Below are 18,862 nucleotides of genomic sequence, written 5' to 3' on the forward strand. Positions count from 1 at the left end.
AGCCAACTAAGACTCAAAGATCAATTCAGTGCCTTTAAAGGAAAATTAGCCTTGTTTGCATGTAGAAAGAGGGTTAATACATGCCTTTCTCAGCAGATATCTGTGACAGGGATTAGTTTCCTGCCTTTTATTTTCTTCACATAGTTGTTGTGAGTAAGGGTAATAAAAAGATCATGATGGTAAAGAAGTTCTGTACTGATAATGTGAGCTGGGCCTGCAGCTGTTTTACACATGGCTCTGGTACAGGAAATGTTATTTGTCTAATATATGTGGCACACTGAAAGGGAATATGAGTGTAGGTTGGGCAGATGGGGATACAAAGAGAGCCTAAATAATGTAATGTTGCTAGAGAGAATTTGGACAGAACTATTAAGTTTGAATAGGAGCAACATATCATCTGAGTCTTTAAGTGATGATGAGCTGCATCTGCCTCAATAGGTAATAATGAGCATATAGATATCATAATGGTAAAGCAAATAGGATTGGCATGACAGAGGGTACTGTCTTAGATTCACACAGTTACCACTCTTGTGCTCATCAGAAGTTATATCTTGGTTTGTTGGGAACCTCTATTACAACTGAATGCCAAAAATGAATTAAGCCTGAGGTCTTTCTCAGTGAACAACTGAGGTCATTAATTTCAATGACGTTGATTTAGATTCAGATCAGATATAGTTTAAGGACTGCTTTATTGAATTCATTTTTGGAGAAACAGTTATTTAAAACAACATTTTTGCGAGGTAAACTCGCAATTTTACTGAGCAAGATGCCGACCAAAATAGTAGTTTGATTTGCCACTCACTACTTCTCAATGTAAGCTGCAGGCATTGGTAAATTACAGAATTCTTGGAAGGGAATTTGGAAATGATTCAATTTAACTTAATTTTTTAGATGAGAATATAGGCTAACTCATTATGTAGTAATGAATTCGTAAAATGAGTATAGTAGAAGGCATTTAAAACTGAAAATGTGCATTAGTTTTTTCAGTATTTGATGTTCATTTAATACTTAACATAGTTCATTTTATCCTTTATTTCTTTCTAGGTTTCACCGAATATATTTCCAGAAAGTCTTGTCATGGACAATTTTTCTTGTATTATACCCAGTGATGAGACAGATCTACACTTGGATATTACATTTACCTCTATTTACATTGGCAGCATAAGAGGAGTTTCTAGTGGTTATGTTACTGTAAGTATTTTTAGCTTGAGATGTTTTTGTAACTGATCATTAATAAAACATTTGCGAATTTTTTTGAGTAAAAATAGTAATAGAAGGATTTAGAGATTCATTTTTATCAGATGCCTTGGATTTTTAAAGTAGTTATTGCTGTCTTCAGTCCTCTCATTTTCAATTCTTATAAGTTCTAATTACTGAAACTATAACAATTGCATATATTTACATAGAAATTTAAGATTTACGCAGTACTTTACATTCCAGGGTAAGAAACAGAGGCTCAGAAAAATTGGGTAATTACAGTGAATAATTCTCATGGCTCTGGTCACCATAGAGAGATAGAGAGGTCTATGGACATTGGAGATGGGGTCTAGCCAGGACTGGTCATGAGCAGAACTCCCCTGACTGCCAGGGAGCAAGAGAGGCTTCCAGACTCAGCAAGGCACCACAGGATGTGGGAATAGATATAAACTGGCAGCTTTGTTGTCCACTACCTAGTTCTGGGTAACACATCCAGGGCAGACTGTGGAAGAGGACCTGCATCACTCTCTGATTCCAGAGTAGGGAATGCCATAGGCTGAGGGGAATAAGCTCACAAGCAAGCAGCAGAAATATTATGGGCAACAGGAAACACTACTTTGTCTCCTTCCACATAAGAAGGCTCCTCTCAGTGCAGTCACTGAGGTTGCCCAAAGTTTATGCTTACCACTATTGTGTCACCTAGTACTTCCTATCTGGTAGTCTATAGACTGGTATCAGCTTACATGAACTACCTCAGACCCCAAACTTATGCTGCTCAAGGTGCTTATTTTATAAAAGCTGCTACATTTTTTAGTCTTGACTGTCTTTTCTCCTCATCTTCCTTGTTTCACTCATTCCCAGCTGCCTTTTTTCCATATTTTAATCTTTACCCTTTGAACCACCATATTGATGCAGTGGAGAATGTAAGGGTTTGTGGTAGTGAATTTAAGTATTTTGCTGGTCTGTAGCATAGTTTTAGGTTAGGAAACATTGGTCTAATTTTTGCCTTGCTACTCTCAGCCTCCCATAATCTTTGGACTCTGATACTGTCTCTGCCCTTCTACTGATTTTGTATTAATTGCCTTGACTTGGGTCTTGTATGTCATATGCCTGTGGCTTTTGTATTTCATCTGCTTCTGGCTCTATTAGAAACATTGCTTCTATTGTATGTTAATACTTTTCACCTGCCTTTTGGACTGAATCTTGACTTATGGGTATTACTCCCTATTCAGGCAGACTGTTTAAGGTCTGCTTTGTGAGCAATAAATTGAAGGAATGTCAAGTTCAAGGGAAGTTGCATGGTTTGTTTTTGTTTTTAAGGATGGAGGACACCTGGGAATCTTTGTAGGTGGTGGTAGAGGAGCCAGTGGACAAAGGGGGATGAAAAGAGAGAAAATAGTTAATGATCAAGGGGACAAGTGCCTGGAGGAGACAGGAGAGGATGGGATCTAGAGCTCAAGAGGAGGGATTGGCCTTGGTATAGAAAAGGCTCACCCCCTCTTTTAGCAACTAGAGCAAGGAGGAGAGGACGAGTAATGATGAGTTTTGAAATATGGAATGGAAGACAGGGAGCATATCAAGTCAAATCACCAAGCATTTATTAGATGCTTATTGTGTGCACCATGTTAAATTTTGGGGATACAAATACAAGCAAAGAGAAAGACAATCCCTGCTTTTAAGGAGCTTCTGAGCTCCTTATTAAAAGAAGATGATACATAAAAAGGGAGCTGAAAAGCTGGGGAAGGAGGAAAGAGGAGGTATCCTCATGGAGACATGGGGGCTAAGTCTAAAGAATGTAAAATGTTACTTCCTCAAAATAGAGGTTCTGAAAGAACTCATAAATGGGAAAAGGGAACCACAAGGTCAGAGAGAGAATGCAATGGAGGCATGGTGATAAAGCCTGGAGATGAATCGTTTCTGTTTTCTGAATAAAGTAGGTGAGGTCCTACTGGGGAGAAGAGAGAAAGTTTTACAGGAAGTTGGAGAACCGATGAGAAAATTTGGAATAGTTACTGTGTGATAGAGTCAGAGAAAAATAAACGGATTGCCATGTACCAGTGAGGGCCAAGTTGAGATTGGAAAAAACTCTTGAGAACTATATTTCTATTAGAGCAGTTAGAAGGGAAAAGGCATGAAAAGGGAAGGAATGCTCACAAATTTTGCCTAGGACTAGCCCAATATTTCTATGTTATATTCATTGCAACATAAAACTTTCAGTAGTATATATCCTTATGAGGAAAACAAATTTATTGTTACCAAAATGTGTTTTATAAGTCTATAGACTCATTAAAAACATTTTAGCAGTAGTTTTGGACTTTGCAGTCATTTTAAGAATTTTGTCTTAGAAATCCACTTTCTTCTTAAGTTTTGGCAAGAAATAACACACTTTGGGCTAAATGTAAAAAACAGTTCCTTGAAAGTACCAGAATAAAAAAAAAACTTATTTGACTTTATTTAACTGGATCTTTTAAGCCAAAATTTAGAGTCACTGTATACAAACTATCATATTTTTCGCCCCATGGTTTTCTGCTTAAATAGTAAGCAAAGCAACCTCTCTACACTAGATTCTAGCTGACTTGTACCAATGGAGTGTGAATTATCTAATTTGACAAATGCGTACTAGGGGTATGCAGATAAAGATAATGGAATTTTTGAGAAATATAATTTGAAATGTAATAATGATTAATGGTTTGTACTATTGCAAATTTATTTTATAAATGTAGAAAGCCCAGTACTTAATTGAATTTTTTTTTTTGCTATTTTTATTGAAATCTCTTACTAGTTTAATTGGTCAGAGCATATTAATCTGGGAGCCAGCATTGTGAATTTGAACCTTGAGTGGGGACCACTTTGCTTTGTACTGTTCCAAATTCATTACAAATTTTGGCCAGGCATCTCACAAGTTTGTTTATTGTGAGAGCATGTGAATGGATGAGTGCAAATTCATCATCTCTAATTGTGCAAAATTCATAGCAAAATTTCTAAAATGGGACAGTATTTTCTGAGAATAACGGAAATATAATTTTGGTGGAGAAGTTTTAGAAAAGTAATGGTTTAGACAAAGGAGAATGGATTAAAAATAAGAAGTGTCTAAAAAAATAAGCTAAAAGCATGGGGGAAGGGTAAAGCAGTGTTTTGAAATATGTAAGAACTTGGGGGGGGGTGGTTAGATAGAATAGTGGCTTAAATTAGGTGGAATCTTATGTTCTTTCTGGTCTGATAAGGAATCCTGGCTTCTACATTTCTGTACCAGTGAAGCACAATTTTGTACATGAAGGCATTATTGTAATTTAATATTCATTGAGACTACTTGAGTTTTTTGACTTAAGTTATTGGTTTTAAAACTGAGCATATGAGAAATAGATTATATGATTCTTAAATATTGATGACATGAAAATTTCAAATTAGAACATTTACTTGGCTGTTAAAGGGAAATAATTTTTATAGTACAGGTTATAGGATGTGTTTCTGATTTGAAAAGGAAAAAATTTTGAAAACTATTTTAAGTAGCAACTTGGCAAAACTAACTTTTATTTTTTAATTTTCCTTTAAGTTCACAACAAAGTATATAAAGATTCCATTTCAAGGTAAGCAATTACTGCTTTATGACCTACTTTCTTCACTGTTATTCTGTGCATAAAATAAGTTATTTCTGCCAATTTTCTTTGAAAATATTTTGAATCATTTCTTTTCTTTTCCAAGTAATTTTTTGTTCCTAATTGCTTTTCATTGTGGCCACTTCAGCATAACTAAAAAATTTAGTAATATACAGACTAAAGTCAGCTTAGTAGTGTTCAGCAGTTTCAGCATTATTGATTTTGAAAATGTCTTTAAAATACTAAAACTATTCTCAAAATAATGCTGTGTGTGTATCTCTCTCTATATGTATGTGTATATATATGTATGTGTGTGTGTGTGTGTATATATATATATATATATACATATATATATATATATATACATATATATATATATATATATATATGTTATGTATAAATTTTGTATTATGACCAATAATGGCCAGTCAGGACATTGTGCTTTTCTTAGGAATAATTGAACTAAAGCTCTAATGGAAAACTTTTAAAAAATGGAATTGCTTAGACATGTAAAAATGGAGGTATCAAAGGAAAACTTATATAGGGAGAAGCTTGGGGAGTGGTGAACATTATAAAACAGTATTTTAAGGTATATTGGACTTTGTGGAGATCTATAATAGTGGAGTAAATGAAGTATAATTTTATATTATTTTTAGTTTGATAAGGAGATCTTGGTTCTTCAGGGTTATACCAGTGGAGCAGAAGTCTTGGCAAGTTCCACCAATCTTGAAAGACTTTGAGTATGAGCCCAGTGATTCACTATATATGTCTGTGCTCCTAGGATCAGAAAGCAAAGTTTCGTGAGGCTCATAATTAGGTTCACTGATGGTTTTGGCTACTGTAACTCTTCAGGACCAACTACTAAATTACAGAGGGGTTGGTATCTTTGTTGGTAGAGAGTGTACAGACTGATAAAATTACAGATGCTTTAGACATTAAAATAATGAAATAATTGAAATAAAAAAATAATGAAATAATGAAAATAATGAATGATAGGCTGGGAAAGTCATCTCACACTCATGCTCAGGCAAACTAGTGCATTTTATTTTTCATTCAAAAAACTACCAGAGTAAATACTGACATTGAAAATATACAGAATACTGAGGTGATACATTCACCTGAGGTTGAAGGAGAATTGATGAGGCAAATGAGGTGAAGATTATTTTAAATAGGAGCAATACAAGAGAATGCCTCTATTCTAATAGTGAAGATAGGAGCAAAGGCTGTAAGTATAAATATATTTTCACAGAAATCCACTCTAAAGAAATTTGGAAATACTGAATCAGGGTAATGATGTTGATGTTTAGAATATTTATATCATACTATTTTTATATCATACAATATTTATATCATACTAAGTAAACATACTAATACATTATATCGATATTTATACCATACTAAGAAAACATACTAAGAGGCCTAATTAGGGCAATACAATAAATTACTATGAGGTATCTCAACTTTAATAGTTTAGATGAAAAACTTAATCAACAAATATTAGAAAGTTTCAGTATATTATTAGTACTCTGATGTAAGCATTCAGTTTTTTAGAAAAGTCACACTTGGAAAAGTTTAGTGTAGAAGGAATGAAGAGGGAAAACAGTAACTGATAGGAGAGGCATTACCTGGGAGATTTAATAAGTCAATTTATTCTGAAGTTTATTGCCTTTTATTGCTCTTCATAATTTGTTTTATGTAGTCCATGTAGTTGAATGTAAGTGCTTATGGGGGAGAAGGGAAGCTTTTATTAGAAAGATGTCACCCTCATTAATAATTACTAGTAATTCACCAAGTATGAATTGAGTTTTGATTGGCTTCTGAATCACTGATACTGCTTCATGGTTCTCACTGATGATATTCAGTTCTTTTCAGCTTTTCAGATCATAGCTCAAAGTGAAGGATTTATATGGTCTAAGTTTTTAACCTAAGGAAACTTCTCCAGTTTTCCTTTTTAATAGATTATAATAGAAATTGCATTTAACATACTAGACCCTCTAAGGCTTAAGTACAATTAATGGTTAGTTACTATACTCTCTTCCTGGTCTTGATATGACATTCCTTCTTGTATTTAGTTTCACATCCTTAAGGTAAACCTCAGAAATTTAGTTAACATTTATTAAAATTCTACTATGTACAAAGCACTGGGGATACTGAGACAAAAAATTTAAAATAGTCCCTTTTCTTAAGGAGCTTACATTCTACTAGAGCACATAATATGTTCACATATAAGTAAATGTAAGGTAATTTGAAGAGGGAAAGAATATTAACAATCCCTTAGTTAAGCCTTTTAGGAAGATAAGTTGAGAAAGGCAAAGATAAGGTGGGGAGGGAATTACATTCCGAGAATGGGAGGAGTGATTTCTGTGAATGAATGCTTGGAAGTGGTGTGTGGAATTCTGAATGCAGGGCTAGCAAGGTAATATCCCATTTTGTTTTTTAACATAAAATTCATAAAGGATACTAATGTGAAATAGGGCTGAAAAGGTCATTTGGACCGAGATTGGAAAGTACATTAAATTCTAGACTGAGGAGTAAGTAATAGGGAGCCCCTTGAAATAGATATGGGTAACTTCCTAAATGGATTAATTTTTAAAATCATGACATGATGTCAAGTTTAAAACTTTTTTGTTCTTGTTTTCTTTAGTGTCTCTGAATAAGATTTCGTTGTTAGTGGATACCATGCATTTAAAGAAGTTTGGTTTGTGGACACATAAAGATGACAACCATTGTAAAAGGAGAAATTCTATCATTTTCCTCTGGACATCTTCAGATTACCTAGAAATGATTGAAAACCAACTTGGGAAATCTGTTTTAAGGCAGCTATGTAAGTGTATGGTGGATTTTAAATTCTGCAGATCCAGGGATGTCTCGGAAAGAGTTCAGTCTTTCCTTTTCTAATTTTATTTTTAAGAATTTACTTATTTTGTTTATTACTATATGCTATTGTTCACATCATTCCTCCTGTGGGGTGAGTCTATTTTCTTAGTCTCTGCATGTGGAATTCTGTTAATTAGTTGCCATTCTAGACAGCTTTCATTCATCTTTGAGATTTATACTTCCATTTTCTAAGAAATAGTGACAAAGTTAGTCAGTGCTAAATCATTTCTTCATCCTTCAACAGTTTCTTTGGTTCTAGAAAGATAGTACTGACGATGACTGAAGCAAGGATTTGTCTATATTTCTAAGCAAAACAGGTGGTTGATTTGGAGTGATTCAAGTGCCCTGTTTACCTTAATGATTTCCTTTATTTTGACATTCAGGCCTTAAGACCCTTTAAAATTTCACAAAAGAAAGACCAGGCCACCATAGCTACCTCAGGTAGTGTCTTCACACATAGGGTTGGAGACTCAATGGGAAATCTGATAGCCCTGTACCTTCAACCCAAGGGAGGCAAAAGGGAAAAAATGACAGATACTTATACAATGGATTAAAGTTTATGAAGTTTGTTCTTCATTGCGTTATGGAGTAGATAGTATTGTTTTCCATATTTTACAGATTTGGAAACTGAAGCAAAATAATTTTTCTGTGCTACTGTAGCCAGCAAGTGTTGAGACTTTATTTTGAACTCAGGTTTTCTGACTTATAGTGTATCCATCTGGAAAAAAACACTTGGTAGGGAGTCAAAAAACCTGGGTTCAAATATCATCTCTTATACTTCACCTCATTAGGCCTTAATTTCCATATTTGTAAAACAAAGGGATTGGTTTAAATCATGTCTAAGGTCTATTCTAGTTTTAAATCTATGATACTATGAAAGCAGAGTTCACTAGAGGAAGAGATGTAAAGAATGAGAAATAATTGCTAACCAGCTCTCTTCCCTTTACCCTAATCAGTGTCCAGAGCTTAATTTGAGTCATGTTTGCTTTGTTAACTATAAAACATATTCTGCTAGAGCAACTCCTTCTAGCCATTTTTGTAATTTCATATCTGAAAAAGTTACATGCTTTGTATGCATTATGAAAAGAAACTTCTTTCTTGATTTTTTTTCCTCCTAAAATGTATGTAAATGTAGATAAATAGGTTTGTGAAAACAAAAGTATATTAGGGAGTATTAAATATAAATGTTTGGTTTGTATCACTTAAAGCTAATGAATTTAGATCAGAATTGGATAAAATGAAGTAGGAAATATTTTTTCCCCAATTCAGAATTATTAGTAGTGGGCATAGTTTTATTTTTCATGAAGCCAATGATAACTGTTAATCACTCAATCCTACCTCTTGCCCTTGGTACCTACAGACTCATTCAAAGGATTAAGAGTTGAATTGGCAGATGAGAAAGAGAAAGTTCAAGAAGAATTTTTTTTCAAATGAGAGATTGCTGTTGAAGCACTTTGTGGCTTGGATGCATTCTTAATTGATAGGGGAAAAAATAAAGAGAAACTTGACAATATACTGGTTACATTAGGAATTTCTTAAATAGTATAGTTAAAACAATAGGATGGCCAAGTGGTATGAGTTCTGTTAATATTTTATTAATAATTTCTTATAGTCTATGATCATAATCTAAACTAGAGATCACAGTTTATACTATTGTTCGTAATCTAATATTTGTCAAGAGTTTCAGTTGGAGAGAAAATGAAAACAGAGATTAAAATGGGTTCTTCTTTCTTTTCTAGCTAAATCTGATGAATTCATATTCCTTGAGTTGAGCAAACCAGCTTCAGAAGAGGAGGAAGATAAATTGAATGAAGTGATGGCAGAAGTGAGCAGGAAAACGAGATCATTAGACCTTTGCCATCCACTGCCTTGGAACCAGGCTCTTTCTTTGCTTCAGGGTTTATCTGCAAAAGAAAGCTCTTTTATTGATTATTATTGTTCTTTATCAAAATACTGTCAATTCCCGGTGGCTGCTGTTGAAACGAAGGCAGAATCTCCCTCTCAGGTCAGTGCATGTCTAAGATAATTTTATGAGTAAAAAGAGCTTTATAAGAGAAATTAAGCCACTTTTCAAATACTATTGGAAGATAAGCAATTCTCTGCTTCTCCATACATTACTTATGTGTCAATATTGTTTATTTATTTATACATTTTACCTCCAAAGAAGAAAATACTTAGAATTCTAGGCAGCTGCATCTTCAGGCTGATTCTTTTGGGCTGGAGAACCAATGGGAGACTACTTGAATAGGGTGAAGGACAAAAGACTTCCCCCCATTTATAATCTGAAATATCAAAGGCCCCAAATCTGCCCTAAACTTTTTGGAGCTTTCCAGACCATTATTTTACTTAGGCCATATTTTTTGGGGGTAGCAATTCTAGCGTAGCATGAAGCTAGGGGACTATATGATAACTTTAACTTGAAGCAGTAGAATCAGAAGACAGTGAAATTTGGCAACTGGTAGAGTGACTTCATGTTCATTCAGATGGCATTCCTTTTTATACCCACACTTTTCATTCTGTTAAATTCCTTGACCATCAAACTATTTCTTCTTTTCATCAGTTTTTCAAGGCTATTTTGGATTTTCACAGAAAATTCATTCAGTCTCATTTTAATAAACTTGAGAAAAGCTTGTTTTTTCTTTTTAAAACTTAATTTTTTCAATTAGTAAGCATCTATTTTCTCTCCCTTGCACTCCTCTTCATTGAACGAAAGAAAAAGAGAAAGAAAAAAAATGAAGGAAGAAATAGAATGAACCAGAGTGACCTCCAGAGAGTGAGATTTTACAACTTGCTAGAACTTATTCTAGATTTTAACAATGCTGCTATAGGAAATCTTCCTTTATATTAAATCAAGATCGTTTATACAAAAAAAAAACAAAACCCTGAAAACCTCCCCCCCCAACAACCATAATGTTTAAATTTGAACCTTTAAAGCAGGTAAATTAAGGGAAAGGATGAATTTGTATTAAAAATGAGTGTTTCACTACAGAATATAAATAGCTCCTCTGGTGCATTTAAAATATTATTTGATTTATATACATTTGGAGAATTTATCTAATCCTTTGCTATAAATGACACAGCTCACCCACCATATGCTTTTATGTTATGTGTTCCATAGTGGCAATGAGTATGAGCTAATTCATTCACATTCTGGTTTATCTTTGTGGCACTAGTTTTTCAGGTATGGGATAATCTGTGGCTCTGGATTGAGTCAACTCAAGTGATCTATGATTAAAATAATGACCTGGCCCTTATTAGTTGTATTTGCTCTAGCTGAGCTAACCAGCCAGTGGCTTGTTTTCTCTTATGTAAAAACAAGGTTGAAGCAGTGTGTTATAGTGGATAGGGAGAGCCCATGTTGGAGACAAGAAGATTTAAGTTCAAATGCTGTCTCTTGAACATATGGGCTGTGTGACCCTGGATGAATCACTTACCCTCTTGTGTAGTTGACATTTGAAGGTAGGTCTTTTGACTTTAATTTCAGCATTCTTTCCGTTGTAACAAAATTCCTTCTACAAAAGCTCTGCTCATGGAATTGTATCTACTTACATTGATGATTATAACAATTTGCATTTATATAGTGCTTTAAGGATTACAAACTCTTTTCCTAACAACAGCCCTCTGAGGTAGAGGTACAGATTATGAAACTAAGTCTCAGGAAAGCTGTTTTGTTCATGATTACCCCTGAGATCTGAATCTCAAGAGTTATTTTAGTTTCTTTTTACTTTGCCAAATATAGGTAGATATAGATATATCCTATATTGTTGAAGTGGTACTAACTCAGGTAGGTATCTTCCTTTTATATATCCTGGGTTTTGTTTTGATTTTGTATTCAAGATTTAACATGTTCCTATTCATACACAATCATAAAGACAACTTTTTTTTTCTTGCTGTTTATTTTTACCAGGCCTCAAATACCAATATAACCAAACCTAGCTATACCCTCTTGCAGAAGAGGGGTAGTGGTTGCTATTCGCTTTCTATTACATCGAATCCAGATGATAATGAATGGAAAGAAGTAAAAAACACTGGACCGATTAAAAAGTATGTACTAAATGTCTTATCCTGTTTGTGTTAGTGGGGCACAGTGCTTAAGGTTGAAAAGTAGTTTCCATTTCCATGCCTGCTTTTCACCATCCAATTTTGGAAATGTCTTTTGAGTTGAAATTTCTCAGACTAATACTTTTTCCAAAAGTGAAATCATGTTTTGGCAGTTTTGTTCCTCTTTTGATTTATGAGGTGAGAATAAACTCTTTAAAAATGTGTGGGGCAGCTAAGTGATGCAGTGGATAGAGCACCAGCCCTGGAGTCAGAAGGACCTGAGTTCAAATCTGCCCTCAGACACTTACTAGCTGTATGGCCCTGGGCGAGTCACTTTACCCAATTGCCTTCCCTACCCCCATCCCCAAAAGGTGCTTCTTTGCTTAGTTTTGGGTAACTCAAAAACGAATGGTAATTACAGATTTCATATTTGGCAGGGTTAATCTTTTAGGAAAAACATCAAATCAGATTTGAATGAAAGTGGTTTTGTGATTTTTAGCTTTCTATATTAAACATTCCACATTTGAATCTATGATAGAAAAAAGCACACTTTATCATTTAAATGTGCCCCAGTTTAAGGAACTTTGGATCCTTTCAAATAATATTAGAACTGCTATTTTGTTCACATTTCAGCCTTGAATTGGGTTTTCATGCCCATGCAACAGAGAGAATATCTAAGGAATTGAGAATTTAACCATTAGTTCTCCTGCATGATCTTTTTTTCGGTTTTTTCCTATTACTTATAAAATATGAATGAACCAATTAAAGTTATAGCAAAGTATGGCATCAACATATGCAGTTTTTAGATTTCCTTGTTTTTCTTAGATAGTGCTCCTTAGGGTCAAATTTAAATTAGATGCTTTTTCACAGATAACACACAGGCGGCATTGGAGTTTTCAGACTCCAGCCTCTAACAGGTTCCCTCTTGATCTGGTCAGACAGGCAGACACCTTTGGAGGGGTTAATAATCTTACTTTATTCTAGTCTAGTCTTCTCAGAAGGGTTGCTGATAATGGAAGAACCAGCTCCTACAGCATTCCCCACAGCCCCCTTCTCACAGGGGCCAGCAAGAAGGGGGTAGGGAACTATCCCTACATCTCTATGGGGTTAGTTGAGACAGGCACAGTTTGTGCACTCCCCTAGATCTCCTCAAGCCTTGATGGGGGCCGGTCAAGGCACACATGGATTCCCTGTGATTTTCCCCATGGGTTCTCCACAGATTCCTCCCTAACTGACCAGTGCCCACTTGCTTTATAGGGCAACAGACAAAGAAGGCATCTTGTCAATGTTAAGCTCACAAGTTAACTTTAGAAATATTGTCATTCGGCACAAGCATAGTAAATATCACATTATGTCACCCCATGTCTTATGGCACAGCCTCAGTAAGACTATCTGTCACTATGATTCTAGGAATTACTACCTAGGATCCTTGGCGCTATTCTAGGAGTTATTATCTAACACCTGAAAACTAGACATTGCCATGGTGGTCGTGGATCCTGAGAAGCTGAACTCTAAAAAGGATAACAAATCCCCCTTATGAACAGATGCAAATCAATCAGACAAGCCTTTTCAAGCACCTACTGTGTGCTAGACATTGTGCTAAATGGAGATACAAATACCACCCCCAACCCCTCAAATCCATCCTCAGAGGGATTTTTAAGTTCTTTCGAAGGAAACAGTATGTTCGTATGTAAGTATATGCAGCATACTTATATAACAAATAAACATAAAGTACTTAGGAGGGTGGAGGGCACTAGGAGTTGGGAGGGACTGAGAAAGGCTTAATGGAGAAGGTGATGTTTGAGCTGAATTTTGAGGGAAACTAAGGCTTCTTGGAGGCTGAAGTATAGAGGGAGCACATTTTAGGCAAGAGGCACACAATGCAAAGATGTGGAGATGGAGAGAGGAAAGACAGTATTACATATGAAGAACAGTATTAAAGCCATTTTGGTTCAACTATGGTGTTCATGAAGGTTAGTCACGTATAAGAATTCCTAAAAGATAGGTTAGGACCAGCTTGTGAAGGACTTTAAATTCTTACCAGAGTTTACAGTACATCCTAAAGGTACTAGAGAGCCACTGGAGTTTATTGGGAAAGGGAGTGTCATGTTCTTATCAGCACTTGAGGAAACAATTTGGCAGGTGTGTGGATGATGGATTGGAGTGGGGAAAGACTTGAGGCAGGAAGGCCCATTAGAAGGCTATTCTAATAGTCCAGGCTAGGCCTGAACTGCTAGGATGGTAACTGTGTAGTTGAAAGAAGGATTCAGATATGAAATGTTGTGGAGGAAGAAATAATGGGATTTGGCAACAACTGGATACGTGAGGTATGGGAGAATGAAGAGTCAAGGATAATAAAAAAAAAATTGTTGTGTTGTTCAGTTGTGCCTGACTCTTCATGACCTTATATGGGTTTTTGTTTTTGGCAAAGGTACTGGAGTGATTCTCTAGATCACTTTGCAGAAGAGGAAACTAAGTCAAACAGGGTTAAAGTGACTTGCCCAGGATTACACAATTAGTGATTGTCTGCATTGGGATTTGAACTCAGGTCTCCCTGACAGTAAGCCCAGCGCTCTATCTCGTGCACCACCTTGCTTGCCCTCTCACTACCTCACTCCCCCACAAATAGCTAACATTTTATATAATGCTTACTATTCACCTGATACGGTGCCAAACTTTTTACAATTATTGTCTCATTTGGTCCTCACAACACTCTTGGAGGTAGATATTAACATTATCCTCATTTTACAAAAGAGGAAAAGGCAAACAGAGGTTAAGTGACTTTCCCAAAGTCACACAGCTAGTAGGTGTCTGAGGTCACATTTGAATTCAGATCTTCCTGACTCCAGACTCAGTGCTCTATCCACTGTGCCACCTAGCTACTTACTAGGATGACGCTGAGGTTACAAACCTGGATGCTTAGAAGTGCCCTAGAAAGAGGGATGGATGGGTTTTGGGGAAAAAATAATGTTTTTGGACACCTTGAGTTTTAGATGCCTAGGGGGCATCCAGTTTGAAATGTCCAATAAGCAGTTGGGACTGGGGGGTCCGATGAGAAAGCAGAGCTAGATCTGTAGATCTGGTAGTCATCTGCATAGAGATGACAATTAAATCCACAGGAATAGATCAGGTCACTGAGTGACCGTGTTAGAGTGATGAGAAAGAGGGCCCAGGCTAGAGCCTTGGGCATATCCATTGTTACAGGTGTGAAGTATGGATTCAGATGTGGTAGAGAAGGTGGTCATAGAGAAAAAAAGAGAACCAAGGGAAAGATGATCACGAAATCTAAATTAACTAGTGTTATCTGAGTAGTTCAAGGGGTATGGTTTATACCTTTCCTATTATCAGTTATCCTCATTTACCCCGCAGCCGTTCTTCATTGAACAGGATGCCTCCTTCAGTACCAGTCCAACCTAGCTTTGGGGCAATAATTCACAAGTTCAATTCTTTATCAACTTTTGTACTAGATACTAGAGGAAGAGTGCTTGACTAGCCATAGCCTGGTTTCTCGTATCTTGCATATACTAGAAATTGTGTTTCAATTTGTTTTCCATTTAGTTTGTTTTCTACACATTTTGAAATCTATATAGGACCTTTCTTTGTGGAGACTTGGATCCTGAGCTTTCATTTTAGTCTTATTGTCTAGTAGGCACAAGAAATATGTCTCTGTAGTAGGAGTTCTTAATCTGGGATCTACAAACTTATTTTAAAAAAGATTTTGATAATTGTATTTCAACATAATTGTTTTTCTTTGTAATCCTATGTGTTTTATTTTATGCTTTGAAAACTATTATTATGAGGATTAGGCTTCCCTAGACAGCCTAAGGAGCGGGTTCATGATACCAAAAAAGTGAAGACCCTCTGTCCTATAATAACAACCTATTCTTTGTTCTAGAATTATGGGGGGGGGGAAGGAGGAGGAAGAAGAAGAGGAAGAAGAAGGAGGAGGAGGAGGGGGAGGGAGGGAGAGAGGAGGAAAGAGGAGAGGGAGTGTGCTTAAAAGAAACTTACAGAAAAGAAATTGAGTATAAAATTTGATGCAGTAGGAAGAAAGAAAGGAAATAGAATACTTTGTTTATAGTTTATTTACATTCCTTTTCTGTGGGAGAATACCATTTTTATTAATAGTATTTTAAATCCCAATTCATCATTGTTTTAACTTCATTGTTACTTTTTAGATTGATTGTATATCCTCCACCACCTACAAAAGGAGGATTAGGAGTTACTAATGAAGATCTAGAGTGCTTGGAAGATGGGGAATTTCTTAATGATGTAATCATTGACTTCTATCTTAAGTAAGTAAAATAACAAACATACCTTTTTATGGTTAATGTAAGTCACCTACCTTTGTTGTCAAAAGTTAGGAAAAAAAGGTATTAAGTACCTTAAGTAACTATACTGTCAGAATGTCAGTTAGAAGAAACTTCCCAGATTTTTGCTGTTAACTTTTTTCTAGTCTTTATATAAATCTGTTATGACTTATCACATTGAATACATATCTACTAATACAAAAATTGACAACTGTCATATAAATGCCACTCTTTTTTGTTCAAACAACTATACCATTAACTTGTTCCTTTGAGTCCTCAGTCTTCTAATTGGCTATTATCATCTTGTGAAATTAATTTTTTTCTGGCTTGCCAAAATTTCTCTAAGTTGACAGCTTAGTTTCATTTCTCCATTTCTAATAGACAGTTCAGTTCAGTATAGCTGTTGTGACCACTATAGTTTTGTATGGAAGGAATTTTGAAAAAGATGCAAATTTAAGAAGATGCAGAGTAAATATGTTGAAAAGCTTAAATTTTAATTTAATATTATGGTAGGAATTAAGCATCTCTTTTTAGTTTGTCTATTGTATCTTTTAGCAGAATTAGTTTTTTGATGTAAATTTAATAACTAACCTTCAACAAAAACATTCAAGTTATGAATAGAAATAAAGATGATCATACATAACCCTGAAACTTCATTTTTTGAAATATATTTTAAGTATATATTAACTTTTACAGATTAATAAGATAATAACAAAATCATTCTATTTGCTCTCATGTCTTCATTTGAACATTTTTCCTTTTGTATATTCCTTTTGGTGTTTATTGCTATTATCATTTTTTAAATTATTTCATATTTGTAATCATTGTATATATTGTTCTGATTTTGCTTTTTTCTTTACATCATTTTATATAAACCTCATATTTTTCACTTTTGTCTTTTTATGTAATAATAATATCCTATCATCTTCATAAGCCATAGTTCATAAATTATCCCTCAGCAATTGGATTCATGGGCTGTTTCCACTATTTTTATTATTATGATTAATGTAGTCTTAAATTTTTTTTATGGAAAGGTCTTTTTTTTCCCTCATAAAAACCTCTTTGGGGCATATTCCTGATACTGGGGTCAATGAGTCAGTTTTGTAACTTTTTATTTTACCACATTGTTTTCCAAAGGATTAAATTGGTTTAGAGCTCCCTCAGCAGTGCCTACTTCTCCAGGGCCTCATAAACACTGATGTTTTTTCCTTTCTAACTATCAATGCCAGTATAATAGGTAAAAAATAAGGCATTTAAGGGTTGCTTTAACTTGCGTTTCTCTGATTGTTAGAGAATTTGAACAGTATTTTAGGTGACTTTAAAAAAACAATTTGTTTCTTTGTGTTAAATCCTTTTGACCTCAAATTTATAAAAGACATATTTACAGTAAATTGTTTTCCCAGCCTATTTTTTAAAAATTCCAGATGCGTTGCTTTTGTTGTACAGAAACTCCTTATTTTTCCTGTAATTAAATTATTTTACTTTGTCTACCATAACTTATTTTGTTGGTTTTGTTTTCATAATTGCAATGAATACATCATTGCATTTCTGCTAATTTTTATGATCTTTTAAATAAATAGATCATTGATCTAATTGGAAATATATCACATCTCTGTATATCCTATATGGAGATAAAGATCTAATCCTAATTTTCACTTTAAATAGGAAAAGATTTACCTGTGATTTTCTTCCCTTACTAAGGCTGTACCTTAGAAGTTATTCTTTGAATTCATTATCATAGATTTTTCCTGTGATTTTGAAATTGAGAAAATATATTTGGTTATTTATTAAGCCCTAGTTTCATCTGTTCCACCATACTTGTCACTTGTGCTCTTGTCTTCTTTGATTCTAAAGGGATGATCATACTTCAAGGATCTATGTTTTTGTTAGTGTGGGTATTCTTCCTTTAAAAAAAAAAGTTTTGCAGGATTTAAAAAAAATTCTACCTAGATTATTCTCTGTAGTCTTTTTTCTTCCAGAGAGCCATCCTTTATAATGAACTTTTTTTCCAAAAAAAAAAAAGAGAAAGAAAATAGATCATCATCAAAACCTGTCAAAATATTGAAAAAATCGGACATTTTATACTATGTTCTGCATGTCTGTATACTCTCCTTCCCCACTTCTCCCCCTCCCCAACCTCTGCAAAGGGAGAGGTATATTCTAAACTCTCTTCTTTGGGGTTGAGCTTATACTTCATAATTTCACAACATTCATTTTTGAGTGTTTCCATTTGCGTTGTTATAGTCATTGTGTATATTCTTTTCCCCAATCTTTATATCACTTTGCACCAGTTTTATAAGTTTTTTCATGTTCCTCTGTATTCATTATTTCTTATAGCAGGAAATCTCCCTTTTGACACAAATTGTAGGCCCTCTGTAGGTTAGGAAATCACTTTGGAGAGTTGCTTTGGTCAAAACATCAATCCACCTGTACCTAAGGTGATGAAGACTGCCTCTGAACTTAGCTAGGCAAGTCTTCGAACACCTGATATGCTTTCTGCACTCTGCCGACATAGCTCTTCAAACCCCAGGATTCCTCTGTGCAACAAAAAAGCAGCAGAGCAGAACTTTAGGGAAGGTGATGGTCACAATGTTATTAAACACATTAAGCAGTAAATAAAAATGCACTATTTGGCAAATAGAGGCAGTGAAATAGTTAGATTAGGAGTGAAGAGAGACCTGAGCTGTGTCTTGCCTCCGACACTTAATAGCTTTGTGGTCAATTAAGTCACTTAAACCATGTGTCAGATGGAGATAGTAATACTTATTTCACAGGGCTTTTGTGAAGAACAAATGAGATTATGTAAGTAAAGGTTTTTGTAAGTCTAAAAGCATTTTGCAA

The 18,862-nt window shown here is 34.8% G+C and overlaps 1 protein-coding gene across 1 annotated transcript in view; it reads left to right on the forward strand.

Annotated features, from left to right (window-relative positions):
* The window catches only part of SENP7 (SUMO specific peptidase 7), a 161,139-nt gene that overhangs the window by 101,995 nt on the left and 40,282 nt on the right, over positions 1-18,862 (forward strand). The window contains exons 11-16 of the mRNA XM_036745023.1: positions 1,045-1,191; positions 4,751-4,784; positions 7,438-7,617; positions 9,410-9,675; positions 11,578-11,714; positions 15,890-16,006. Of these exons, the coding sequence (XP_036600918.1) occupies positions 1,045-1,191; positions 4,751-4,784; positions 7,438-7,617; positions 9,410-9,675; positions 11,578-11,714; positions 15,890-16,006 (881 nt within the window). The remainder of the gene's footprint in view (positions 1-1,044; positions 1,192-4,750; positions 4,785-7,437; positions 7,618-9,409; positions 9,676-11,577; positions 11,715-15,889; positions 16,007-18,862) is intronic.

The sequence above is a fragment of the Trichosurus vulpecula genome, chromosome 2, assembly GCF_011100635.1.
Source record: "Trichosurus vulpecula isolate mTriVul1 chromosome 2, mTriVul1.pri, whole genome shotgun sequence".
NCBI classification, from domain to species: Eukaryota; Metazoa; Chordata; class Mammalia; order Diprotodontia; family Phalangeridae; genus Trichosurus; species Trichosurus vulpecula.